The sequence below is a fragment of the Ahaetulla prasina genome, chromosome 7, assembly GCF_028640845.1.
Source record: "Ahaetulla prasina isolate Xishuangbanna chromosome 7, ASM2864084v1, whole genome shotgun sequence".
Lineage (NCBI taxonomy): Eukaryota > Metazoa > Chordata > Lepidosauria > Squamata > Colubridae > Ahaetulla > Ahaetulla prasina.
Window position 1 is genome coordinate 83,844,843 of NC_080545.1, and position 13,790 is coordinate 83,858,632.

The window sequence follows — 13,790 nt, forward strand, 5'->3', positions numbered from 1 at the left end:
CCGATTCATCGCTTTTAGGAAGCTAGGCTTTCTACCAAGTCAGACTAATATTCCTCTAGATCAATATTGTCTCCACTCTGTAAATAGCACTTTAGGGTTTTAGCCAGGAATCCTTTTGTTTTGTTTTTCTGACCAGGCACTGAACCTCAAACCTTTTGTATGTGATGCACGTGTTTCCCCCGCTGAGCTAGGGCCGGTCCTTTCAGTCCAGCCACCAGCGGTAGAGATTCATATTGATAAATGCTGATTTTAAAGGCAACCATGCTTTCCTATTCTTACTCGTCTCCGGGTGGGGGAGGGAGGAGGAAAAGAGAGAATTTGCTCTACATTTGTGTGAAAGCTTAATGCTAATTTTGTCTCGGTTTGCATTAAGAGTCTGTTTTCGACAATTAGACTGGAGGAAGAGGAGGAGGAGGGGAAGAGGGGGAGGGGGAGGAGAAGGAGAAAGAGGAATGGGGGAGGAAATTCATTAGCTGCTTTGCAAGAGAGAAATAGCATTGAGGTCTAACTTCTGCCAGAAAAGCTGGACTCCACTTCTGCCCTCTGTTCTCTCTCTTCCTTTCCTGACCCCCTTCTCTCCGATTCTCCATGCAGCTTTAAGGCAAGAGATTTTGACAGAAAGACTCTTACTGGATACTGCAGGAAAAGTATTATGCAATCCTGCCAGCAGGCTTGGCACACTGCCTGGAAGACATCCTTAGGGGTCTTCAAAACTAGCATCAGCTCTTCCAGTAGAGTTTATTGATTATCTTTTCTTCGCAGACAGCAGCATGAAAGAGCAGCTGCCTATAGAAGTGGGGCTTCATGGGAGGGAGAAGAAACAAAGATTTCACTTTGCTGGAACTAGACCGCCCCCCTCTTCTCTGGCCCAGCAGATCTTGCAGAACACACTTCTTTGTAATGCTAGCACTGAGGTGCAGAAGTTTCTATTTTCAATTCTTCGTATGCTTCCTCTCCCAACTGCCTTCAAGTAGAGGCAGATACATGCCGCATTAACTCCTCAGTGCCAGTCTGGTTCTTTCTGAAATGAGGCATAATTGAGTGTTAGGCGGTCTGTAAAATGACAGGAATGCAACATTTATATAACCCAGGGTTTCTCAAAGATGCTTTTTCAAAAGGCAGCTGGAATTACTTTTGGTTTTCCTTGAAGATGTTTTGCTTCTCATCCAAGAAGCGTCTTCAGTTCTGACTGAATGATGGAAAATGAAAGGATTTATATTCCTTGCAGTCATCTGGTCGTTAGCACTCCTTTTGGGAGTTGTTGAGGCCACTTGGAGGTTTATCTGTGCCCTCAGGGTGCAAATGGGTGTGGAACCTTCTTGGAACTGCTGAAAGAACTGAGTTGTAAACAGGAGACAGGTGGTGTCGTATCTCTTCCCCCTCTGTTGAGAGAGGACTGTTCAGTCTTAACATAGATGGCCTCATTGATGTGCTCTTTCAGCACTTCCAAGAAGTTTCCATACTCATTTGCACTATTCAGATGACCTGAGGACACAGATAAACCTCCAAGTGGCCTCAACGACTCCCAGAAAGAGTGCTAACGATCAGATGACTGCAAGGAATATAAATCCTTCCATGCTCCCTCATTCAGTCAGAACTGAAGAAGCTTCTCAGATGAGAAGTGAAACGTCTTCAAGGAAAAACACAGAAAGTCCGGTTGCCTTTTGAAAAAGTACTTTTGGGACAACCATGACCTGGGTCACTGAGAATCTCCATTAACTCCGGGTTTCACAACCTCAGCTACTCTAAGACACATGGACTTAAACTCCCAGAATTCTGGGAGTTGAACTCTACGCTTCTTAAAGTTTCCAGTGTTGGGAAACCTTTTTCAGATCAAATTGATTAACTTATTCTCAGTGTCGCAGCCAAAAAAGTATCATTGGCTACCCAAAGATTTCAACTGAGGATTTCTCAGCTTAGCAGCTACAGCATACGGCCTCTTACCAGATTCAGTAATCTCACACATTCTGCTTCTCAGGCCATCAGACCCAGAGCTACTTCTTCGTTTATTTCATTATTATATCTTGCATTTTCAAGGGAATATTTCAATCCTGAATAAATTGAAATTCTATGCAGCAACCTTGCTTGTCCTCCCATTTTTCAGCCCCATATTGCAGCATTTCATTTTAAAATGCCTGTGTGTGAAAATACACATATATAATATGCAGCAAAAGAATAGCTGGGACATTTTGTTTTTGCACAGAATATGTCAATGAAAGAACAATGCATAAGCTTGTGGCAGGGTGTAAGATGCAGAAAGGAACAGCATGCACTGAATGGCACAACCTACTAGCATTGTGTACAGAAACATCTGCAGAGTATCTGAGCTAGATCCTTCCAAGTCCAGATGGGCGATTCCACAGAAAATTGTGGAGGATAACAGAGCTAAGATCCTGTGGGACTTCCTGATCCAGATGGAGAGGCAACTATTGGCCAATCATCCAGACGTCGTTCTAGTGCAGAGGTCTCCAACCTTGGCCACTTTATTACTTGTGGACTGGCTGAGGAATTCTGGGAGTTGAAGTCCACAAGTCATAAAGTGGCCAAGGTTGGACACCCCTGTTCTAGGGGACAAGGAGCATAAGACAGCAGTCATGATAGCATGAGAAACTGGGGAAATACCAGCCTCTGAACGATGAACTAGAGAAGACGTGGAAAGTAAAAGCCAAGTGGTCCTATGGGTGTAGGAACACTTGAAGCCATGACTCTTAAGCTGGGAGAGTGGCTCCAACAGGTCCCAGAAACATCAGAGCTCTGTCCAGAAGAGAAGGTGTGGTTTTGCATGCTGCCTTCATCCTGTGGATGGGGCTTTACTTGTTTGCATGCATGGCCTGGTTTCTGGCATGCCGCTGACCGAGGCTGGTTCATGGACCAGGGGGTGGGGACCCCTGTTCTAGGTTATCTTTAAAAACAGCCCCATCTAGAACTTTTTTGGGAGGGCAATTTGGATGATAATACCATCTTGGTTGGGTTTATAGATTAGTTTTGTTACATGTATTTTACTGTACTTATATTGTGGATGCTTGGTGTTGTATTTTTATCTTAGAATAGAATATAATAACAGAGTTGGAAGGGACCTTGGAGGTCTTCTAGTCCGACCTCCTGCTTAGGCAGGAAACCTTACACCACTTCAGACAAATGGTTACCCAACATCTTCTTAAAAACTTCCAGTGTTGGAGCATTCACAACTTCCAGAGGCAAGTTGTTCCACTTATTGTTTTACTTGTCAGGAAATTTCTCCTTAGTTCTAAGTTGCTTCTCTCTTTGATTAGTTTCCACCCATTGCTTCTTGTCCTGCCCTCAGGTGCTTTGAGAATAGCTTGACTCCCTCTTCTTTGTGGCAACCCCTGAGATATTGGAATACTGCTATCATGTCTCCCCTAGTCCTTCTTTTTGTTAAACTAGACATACCCAATTCCTGCAGCCGTTATTCATGTTTTAGCCTCCAGTCCCCTAAACATCTTTGTTGCTCTTCTCTGCACTCTTTCTAGAGTCTCCACATCTTTTTTATATCGTGGCGACCAAAACTGAATGTAGTATTCCAAGTGTGGCCTTACCAAGGCATTATAAAGTAGTATTAACAGTTCATGTGATCTTGATTCTATCCCTCTGTTTATTCAGCCTAGAACTGTGTTGGCTTTTTTGGCAGCCGCTGCACTCTTGGTAAACTGTGAAGAATAGTTCGAGACTGCAGTGGTCTAGAAATCTGATTAATAAACTGGTTAATTTAATATTGGTCTGGTAAGTAAAACCCAAGCCACAGTTGACTTGAGTTTGCATGTGCTAATTCATAATCATAGTTTTTAACGGCTGGTACACACGAGACACTGACCTACGAAACAACTAAGCGACCGCATTATCACTATAAACGCAACATTTGAAGTTACAAAAATTTGCTGGGGGGTAAAAAAAAAATATTGCTCGTTAGAACTGCTGGTGCCAAAGGTAACCGTTTCACAGAAAGAATGGGGAATGGAACCATTTCATGAAAAGTGCTGTATGTATAATTAACTTCCCACAACTTCCTAGCTTGCGGAGTCCAAATCACTTTTAAGATTCGGTACAATTTATTTTAAAATATAACCGATTTGCCAAGCTAAACATACTTTATACGAAAGTCTGAACTGTTTCTGTTGTGTTTTTTTAAAAAATTCAGTCTTGCATTGTCTACCATTGACAGACTGTGGCTAAGGTCAAGCCTTATTTTAATAGGCTTCATATTTTCTTCAGCCACAGATGTATTATAAATTTAAAAACTCCCACCCAGAGGCCAAGGGGGTGGGATAGAAGCAGCCCTTGCACTTCCCTCCAAGTAAAAGAAGATGGATGTAGTGTCAGGCTCAATTAGATCCAATTGTGCTGGCTTTTGCCAATGAGAACAATGCAGCTTTTGTCACCAGCTCCCAACAGAAAGCATGGAAGGTTTTAAATAAAAGCAGAAGTCTAGGCCAGCCTTCCTCAACTTTAAAAAAAAAAGATGCAGGGGTGGTGATAATGGATAGGAATTATGGGAGTTGAAGTCTTATGTTGGGACTTCAGCTCCCATAATTCCACCATCACCACCCCGACATCTTTTTTTTTGAAAGTTGAAGCACAACTTCTGCATTTGGGAAGATACTAGATTGGAGAAGATTGGAAAAGATTGCTGCACTTTCTCTTTAAGGCAACAACAGAATTCCTGGAGAAATGTCTCCTCTCCCCATCTCCTTTGTCTTCTTTTAAAGGTGAAAAATGGTCGTCTTCTTTTCTCCAATATTGAAACACTGGAAGTTCAGGTGTTAAGGGGACACTGCCCTAGAGGGTTATGCTGAAGAAGCATTGGTTTCCCCAAATACACACCTGTGACACAGACTTACCTGGAGTGAGTGAAGGAAAACGACGCCAGAACTGCTTCAATGCATCACAGACCCAGCCTGAGACAGCCCTTGAAATGCAAATGTACAGGAACTCCAGGCCCTCCCCCTCACCCAGAGGAAAAGCAGCTTAAAAGACAGCCAGGCCTGGAGAGGAATGTTAAAAAAAAAAAAAAGGAAAATAGCCACCCCTCCTCTCTTCCATAGGGACCCTCGCACAGCACGATTCAGTCTGCATGACTGAACAAGCAAGCAAGCAAGGACAGCTCCTTTTTTTAACTTTACTGAACAATGGATTTGCCTCTTTCCACCATTTCAAATTCTCTACTGCCCCCCCCCTCCCGCTATCCCTAGTTTATTAATAAGGAGGAGAGAAAAACGCTGCGCGGGGTGGTGGTGGGCGAGTTAGTATTCTGTATTATACTCTAGAAACGCTACTTAACCTTCCTCCCAGTTGTTTAAAAATCTTGGATGGAGAAGTTTAGGGGAAAAAAAAAACTGCTATCAAGAGGAAAAGTCAGAGATGAATACGAAGGCCCCTCCCCAATCCAATTTAGGCTATTTTAACATCCAAATTTGGCATTGATTTTTATTTGAAAGCCTGGATTACAAATATTCCAACCATCCCCCCCCCCCATTTCTCCAAATTCACTCAACTTATTGTGTAACAAACTAAAAGGAAAAACTACATGTTGTTCTTAGTAACTGAGTGCATTTCATTGTTATGCCAGGAGGCATTTGCCCAACAGTACACTAAAAACTAGTAGAGGGCAGGCGCAGGTAAGTACAAATTGTTATGTACAGGTAGGATAATCTAGACGTTCTAAAGATCCTTTCAAACCAAACCATTTGCTGAACAGTGAACTTCTAATTTGGAAGTTACTTAACCTTTTATGCTCAAAAGGACAAAAGCGTTCCAGTGGCTTTGATTCACTAGCCCAAATTGCTCATTAACCAAGGAAGGAGGGGACCACAACCCTCCTCACAACTTTGGATATTCCTACCTTTTAAAGGACAAAGACACACATGCAACATTTTTTTTTAAAAAACATACTTCATATTTCCTTTTTTATTATATAAATATCAGTTTAGCCTTTTACTGTAAGAATATAAAATGTTTTTAAGAGGATCTTTAATTTTATACAAATTCATAAACAGTACATTTATTCCATGATGGGGGCTGTAGTTTCTGGGCTTATCCAAATTTCACATTTCCTAGAACTGTGGAGAACTGGAAGAATCTACACTGGCCCTTCCTCCCCCATCAATTTTGCTTTCTTCAAAGTTGTCTTGATCCTCCTTTAAAGACAAGCATCAAGAAGTGGCTTTTATTTTAAAGGCAGAATAGAAGTTGACTTGAAGTTGACTTTTTCCCATTCATGTGGCAACTGCAAGTCAGTCTGTTCTGCTTGCTCCTCTTTGGGCACTTCCTTACTGGAAGCTACCTACTTTGATCTAAAGTAATTTGAGAAGGGAAGGCATGAGTTTGCATATATTTAAAGAAACAAGAGTTCCTACTTTCAAATTTCTTTCATCATTGCCCAATTACTAATTTGGACATCCCCGTGTTTCCATGTCTTTGTGCTATAAGAGTGAGAACACAAAAGCACTAGTGGGTTTCCAAAACTAGTCAAAAAAGGAAGAGGCATCAAGTTTATAGGTGACAGACAGGAACAAAATTTCCTAGTCACTTTTCCTTCTCCTCTTCCTATTCCCCCCTCCAAATCATAAACCCCAGGGGAAATCTTACCAGTCTAGGCACAACATATTTCAGTTTCAACTTTCTCAGAAACATTCCAAGGTTGAGGGAAGGAGAAAAAAACAACAACCCAAACCCGAGGTAGCCAAATGTTTATATAGCGATAGTATACGTGAGTTAAAATTCACAAGGGTAGCCACTTCAGCTGTCTTTCAAACTTATTCCATGGATGAAGAGGATAAGAGAACAAATAAAACAGCTAAGGTATAAAGGGCGGGAAGGAGGGAGGGTTGCAGGGCTGTAGAAGGCATTTTGTTGCATTTCTGGTGATGATTAATTCCATCACTCTGCCTCCAATCCTCCCAAAAACGAAACTGTGGCTCTTATTTTGTTTTTAAAGATCTGTTTCCCCAAAAGATGAAATGAGGAGGAGGCTGGAAAGCCACAGAAACAAAACAAAAAAAAAAGGAAAAAGATGATTCAACTTTGTAATGGTTCCAGCAGCAAAGGAAAGATGGTGATGATGTGGGTTGGATACAGCATAAAATGAGTTTCTGGAGAAAATGTGGTGGCCCTCTAAGCAACAATGAGCAAAGTGAACACATGCTCTAGTTGACACTCCAACTAATGGCATTTCAAAAAAAGCCTCTCTTCTCAGTAAAAGGCTTAATGTTTCTAATCTCAAACTGGAAAAGAGCAGAAAAGGGTGGGACAAGGGTTCTAGGGTTTAGGAGAGGTAGAACAATAGGGCCAGGAAAAACTTGTCTTTTTCAGACAGGAAATTTCTGCCAGTCTGTTTAGCTAGAAAGGCCAATGGCTTGAGTTGGTATAAGGCAATGCCCAAGTCAATTTGATATCTACAGGTCGCCTACGTTATTAAGAAAAGAATGGCAGACTACAAAAAATACGGTGAGGGGTTGATGGACAAGCATAGGCGAAAGGGACTAGAAAAAGATGAGACTATTTGCCCAATAAAAGGCAGGTTCTCATGAAATTAGAAAGGGTATAGGATAGGATTCTTTTATCCCTAGTGCAGAAGTAAGTGAAATCAGATTGGGGTAAAGGGGCTGCGTCCATCCCCAGTGCATAAACGATTGAGAAGCTGCATTTCCAATAAAAAAAATGGTACTGTATCCACCCACACGGAAGGCTGCTGTAGAGTGCAGTTGTCTCCCTCTAATGCAGAGGAAGGAGTTAGGAAAAGTACAGGTAGTCCTCAATTTATGACCAGTTGCTTAGAGACTGTGCGAAGTTACAATGGATTAACTAAGGTATACTTAAGACCTATGTTCGAAGTTCTGGCTGCCACCCACTCCCTGCGGGCATGTGATGGTACTCAGCTCAGCAACCGGCCACATTTATGGCAGATTTGCAAGGGGCCACAGTCACGTGGCCCTATTTTATAAGAGTTTTGCAGAAAACCCGCATTTGCTTTCAGTTTTCAGCAAAACCGAACCCACAGAAGACCACTGACTTGCTTAATGACAACAGATTCGCATGACCACCACTGCAAAAAAGCTTGTCAAATCAGGGGATCCACTTTATAACCATCATGGAGTTATGACCATGATGGGCAGGCTTCATTATGGTCCTAACTTGAGAACTACCTGTATGGTCCCCCTTTCTCTCACCTCCATTGTGCGGGCACAGAGGCAGGCAAGTAGCCAAGATAGCAATAGCAATAGCACTTAGACTTATATACCGCTTCACAGTGCTTTACAGCCTTCTCTAAGCAGTTTACAAAGTCAACATATTACCCACAACAATCTGGCTCTTCAGTTTACCAACCTCGGAAGGATGGAAGGCTGAAAGATGCTTTCCCTTCCTTCCCCCAACCCATCTTGTAGGGCTACCGCCTCCCCCCCCTCCACTTTTCTCTACTGCAGCAGTCAGTTGGTGAATCCTTCCGGCGGGTTGGGGCTCTCCGGGTGTCCCCTCCTCTCACCTTACTTTTTCACTCTCAGTCATTTGCCAGAGTCCCAGATTGAGCACCTTGAGGCAGGGCAACTGAGTGATGCGCTCCAGGCCTCTTTTAGTGATGCGGGTACAGCCATAAAGGTCAATGCCCGTGAGCTGACTAAGGTGCTCAGCGATAAGCTCCAGGCCTTTGTCAGTGATGCGGACGCACTGGCCAATGTTGAGGGTGCGCAGTCCATGCATCTGGCGCACCATGCGGTTGATGCCCTCGTCGCTGATGTGGCAAGAGCAAAGGGAGAGAGAGCGCAAGCCATCCAGTCCCTGTGCAATGTAGGCCAAGCTTTGGTCTCCGACTTTGTCACAAAAGGAGACGTCCAAGCCTGAAAGGCGTAAGCTGCCCATGGCCAGGTGCATGATACCTGTGTCGCTAATGTTGTCACAGGAGCGTAGGTTCAACGTGCGCAAGCTGCTCATGTGTGACAGGTGCAGCAGCCCGGCATCCGAGATTCCCCCGCAAAAGCTGAGGTTGAGTTGGCGCAGGCGAGTGAGACCCCGGGCCAGATGCTTGAGGGAGAGGTCGCTGAGCTTCTGGCAGTCCTGCAGCGTCAGCTGTTCCAGTCCCAGGCAGCCCTCCGCTGCGCTCCGGGTCATGCCAGCCAAGTGCCCGATGCCCACATCGGACAGGTGGCGGCAGGACCGCAGATTGAGGCTCTTGAGGCGCTGGAGGCCCCAGGCGATGAGCAAGAGGCCCGTGTTGGTGATGTTGCTGCAGCCGCCCAGCTCCAGCACCTCCAGGCCTTTGAGGTACTGGGCGATGCGGCCCAAACTGCTGTCGGTGATCTGCTTGCAGAGGCTGAGGTTCAGAGCGCGCAGGGAGCCGATCTCCGCCACGAAGGCGTGGCCCAGCCCGTTGTCTGTGAGGTTGTAGCAGCCGCTCAGGTTGAGGCTCTCGATCTCCGCCATGCCCTGGATCACGTAGCTCAGGCTGCGCCGCAGCGACAGGATCTGCACCCGGCGGATGCCCCGCGCCGCCAGGCTGGGGAAAAGGGACGGGTTGGCGCGGCGCAGGTGCAGCTTCGCCTCCACGCCCCGCCAGACCGAGCGGTGGTAGGCGGCGTCCCGCCAGGCCGTGCACACCTGCGCCACCCGGCCCTTGTCGCGCACCTCCAGGTAGCCGAAGATCATGGCCAGCAGCTCCGGGAACAGGCACGAGACGTGCGTCTCCATCGCCCGGGCCCGGATCGCCTCCGCCGCGCGGCGCCTCGGGCCCGGCGTCCTCGCGCCGCTCGCCCCAGCCTCGGCGCCCTCGCCCTCCGGCCCTCTCCCGGGCCCGGCCTTCACATCATCGCCGCCGCCGCCAGGGCGGGCTCGGCCGGAGGGAAGTCCGTCGGGCCTCGGCCGCGCCGCCGCCGCCTCCTCTAGCCGCGCCACGCCAGGCAGGCCGCGCAGCCGCCTCGATCCCGGCCTCGGGCGGCCCCGCGCCGCATCGTGCTCAGCCCCGCGGGCGGCTCTGTCCTCGGAGCCCTTCTGCTGCTGCCGCCTTTTCCCTCCTTTGTCTCCCAGCCGAGGCGGGCGAAGCGAGGGCGGCCCGCCGCCGAGTTGCGACTCTTGCCGCCGCTGACGGGACCCGCCTCTCGCCCTCTTCCTCCGGTCGGCAGGTTCCGACTCGCTCGCTGCCTGCCGGGCCCCGGCGCCGCGTTCGAGCCGTGGGGGGGGGAAAGAAGGAGGAGGAGGAGGAGGAGGCTGGGCTGGGCCTGGTTGGGCTGCACCACACCTCCCTGCGCCGCCTGCGCAATGGTACGATCCGGAACACTCCGAGCCGTCGCCTTGACAACAGCGCCCCCTTCTCGCTCTCTCCCCCTCCCCCTCCCCTTCCTCTCCCTTTCGGCTGCCCGGAAGGATTAACCCTTGCGACTCCCACGCAAAGCCCAGAGGGGACGGATTCCTGCGCGGGACTCATGGCAGGAAAGGCTACAGTTCCCCTGCTTTCTCCGCGGCTGGCCAGGGGTTTATCCCGCCCGATCTCCAGACGTGTTTTAACTATCCCCCAACGCGCTGTGTGACGTGTCAGGTTAGGACGAGAAGCATCGGCGTTGCTAAGGAGATTTCAAGGAAGGAAGATGCCAAAAGCACACCGGGAAGGAGGGAGATCTCTGAGCCTCCTCCTCCCCCCCCTTCCCTCCCCCCCCGCAAGAATCCTCAGTGGATTTGCCTGGTAGAGAGAAATTATTTTTAGTCGGGCTAAAAAAGAGCCTTGTCGGCAATTGATGGTGCTGCAAGGGTGGCTCTTGATTAATTTAAACTGACGTTGGGCAGTTGTATTTGAGGTGAAGGCATTTATTTGTCAAACCAATCAACTTGGCAACTTTTTAAAGATTTTGGACACCAACTCCCAGGGGAATTGTGGGAGGTGAAGAAGTCCAGGCGCCTTAAAAGTTGCCAAGTTTGAAAAGCAGAGTAAAAAAAAAAAAGTATTCCCTTTGAAATGGACAAAAAAACTTTGCAAAAGCAGCTGAAAAGAAACAGCCAGGAGCAATGGGTTGCGTTTTTCATGAAATAAACCCAAATGTGGGGGTTTTCGAAAATGGAGGGAGAATGGGTTAGAAATTAAAATGCAAAAAGAAAAAAGAAAGAAAGAAAGAAAAAGAAAAGCAGGGCGGATGCAAGCAAATGCAATGTGGATGGATGGATGGATGGCTGTTGGGTACAAGGTTTGTTTTTGAAAATGAATTGGCTTTGGGACTGGCTGCACCAATTGGCTACAGGGGGAGATGGAGTCCAATACATTTCCAGGGGATTCTGTTGGGAGGGACTGTCCTGATTATTGATTTTCTATCTACATTAATTCAGTGTTTCTGGGCAATTGGCTGGGGAATTCTGGGAGACGAAGTCCAAATACCTTAAAAGTTGCCACAAGTTGAGAAATCGCACTCTAGAACAGGGGTCTCCAACCGTAGCAACTTTAAGCCTGATTTCTGAATTCTGGGAGTTGAAGTCCGCCAGGCTTAAAGTTGCCACGGTTGGAGACCCCTGCTCTAGAACCAAACTCCTGTACATTTCAGTCAGCCTGAGAAGGCTTCGCAGCAGATGAGTGCACCAAATTAAAATGGGTTGTCAAACCCATTTATTTGGGGTATGGTAGTGAATGAAGCTGTTATTGTCCTGCCCCCTATGCGTGAAAGTTTGACTGACTGCCCTTCATTTTTCATATTACTCTCCTTGGTAGCTGAAATTGGACAAAGATCCGTTGCTAAAACAATTTCAGATATATGCCTCCGTTAGGTGATAATGAAAGCAAAATGGTAATGCTAGCTGTCCCCTATCGTTTCACGGGGAAAAAAGGGATGGCACAGGAATTGTTTTCTCCTGCTACTCTCTGATAAAGTATTAGAAAATGTATTAGGAAGCTATAAGCCTGATGGCGCTGTGGTTAGATTGCAGTATTGCAGACTAACTCTGCTCAGTAATCTGGAATTAGATCCTGACAGGCTCAAAGTTGACTCAGTCTTCCATCCTTCCAAGGTCGGTAAAATGAGGACCCAGATTGTTGGGGACAATATGTTGACATTGTAAACTGCTCAGAGAGTGCTGTAAAGCCCTATAGAGCAGTATATAAGTCTAAGTGCTATTGCTATAACAAACTATATCATTTCATTCTCTCAAGGAAAATATTTTCCAAGGAAAATAGAGCCCAACCAAACAGCTTGCTACTTCCATCTCCAAAATATCCTTGTTCTGATCCACAAACGATTCCCACCATGTTTACTGTTCTTTATTAAATGCCATTGCCTGACATTACACAACCCAAATAATACATTTTTGCAGCTATGGAATACAGTATAGAGAAACATCATTAAGCTATTTAACACAATATTTTTCCTAAACCATAGTTTACTGAATAAGCACTACGCTGTAAGTGATGATAATTATGTTGTTTCTGACTCTTGGCAATTCTATGGGGCAGCTCTCTCCATATCTTCTGATATGGAAGCAATGATTCATAAACAAGAGTTTTGTTCATGCAACAGACTTAAACCAAACAATCCATATTATGGTTCAATCAGTGATGCATGAATCCAGGCACCAAGGACAACTCAGAAGTCCTAGTACTTTTGAAGAGTTTTATTAGTTTCTACACAACTGCATACTAGAACTTATGCCTTCTTTATCTTTCTCTAAAATAATGCATATGCCGACTATTTCCTTTTTTAATTTTCTGATATTTTAACTTTTATTAAACATGCTTTGGTTATCCTCTTTCCTTTTCATCAACACTCTTTGTATGGCTGTAGGTGTATAAATTATAGTATACTGTAAATATTTTAATACTAAATAATTAGTTTAAGATTGAAACCATATATCATGTAATATAAGCTGAAGTGGGTTTTTTGCCTTTCTGTAAAGTTAAGCTTAATTTGTATAAGAAGCTAAATAATTTACGCTTGAAATATTGACATCCCAAATCATAATTAATATTCATAGAAATTTTTATATTATGTATTACACTGAAATAATATGTATCAAGACTTATAACTATATAATGAAGGAGAAAAACAATGCATTTGCTTAATCCTTGAATCTCATGGTATCAATATCTACATACACATACTAGATAGATAGATTGATGATAGATATACATATACATGTATACATGTATGTGTGTATACACACACACATACACACAGATGTATTTATTTAATTTCTACATTACCACTGACACTGGATGATTTACAACAGCATGTTGTACAAATACATGTGCTATATTTTTAAATGATACAGCTAAGCATTTGTGTGAACATAATCTATATGTACAGATCAATTTTTGTTTCTGTATCATAAGAAACATATGAGAGAAATTATCTCCAATTCTCCCAGTTTGTCAAAAACCAGACTGTAATGTAGGCAGTGATTAGGTTTTACAAGCTGAAATCACTTATTGGTTAAACCATACTGTTCTTTCTTTGGGTTTGACTTATGGCTTTTTGTGGATTCAGCCATTATACTTTGTAAACTGTAGTTTGTTGTGTCTTCATATAACAAGCAGCATGAATAAATCAAAAATCTTTTTGGAATCATACTTAATGAGGTGTTTTATATATTAGCTATTGAATGAAAAAGCCCTGTGAAAATTGGTTAGTGAAGTTTGGTCTTTGAACAAGAAGGCCTCAAAAAATAGATGAAATCCACACAAAAATTTTGCATAATTGATTTTAGTGAATCTTTCCACTCATTTCTTTCTTGGGAAGGAATTCAATATTCAACTTGTTTGAGAGATTTAACTCTTAAGTGTATTAAGCAATCCTCTCTAGTATATTCATTTT

At 44.7% G+C, this 13,790-nt stretch overlaps 2 protein-coding genes across 2 annotated transcripts in view; one reads left to right on the top strand and one right to left on the bottom strand.

Moving 5' to 3' along the window:
* WNT5B (Wnt family member 5B) overlaps window positions 1-13,790 on the top strand; it is a 124,798-nt gene that overhangs the window by 58,590 nt on the left and 52,418 nt on the right. The window lies entirely within an intron of this gene.
* FBXL14 (F-box and leucine rich repeat protein 14) lies at window positions 5,604-10,268 on the bottom strand. Its single transcript, XM_058190560.1, has one exon. The coding sequence runs from the start codon at window positions 9,694-9,696 to the stop codon at window positions 8,494-8,496; it is 1,203 nt and encodes a 400-aa protein (XP_058046543.1). The 5' UTR covers window positions 9,697-10,268; the 3' UTR covers window positions 5,604-8,493.

Bases quoted from the DNA above. Each gene is read 5' to 3' on its own strand.
- FBXL14 (XM_058190560.1), bottom strand. From the start codon at position 9,696: ATGGAGACGCACGTCTCGTGCCTGTTCCCGGAGCTGCTGGCCATGATC.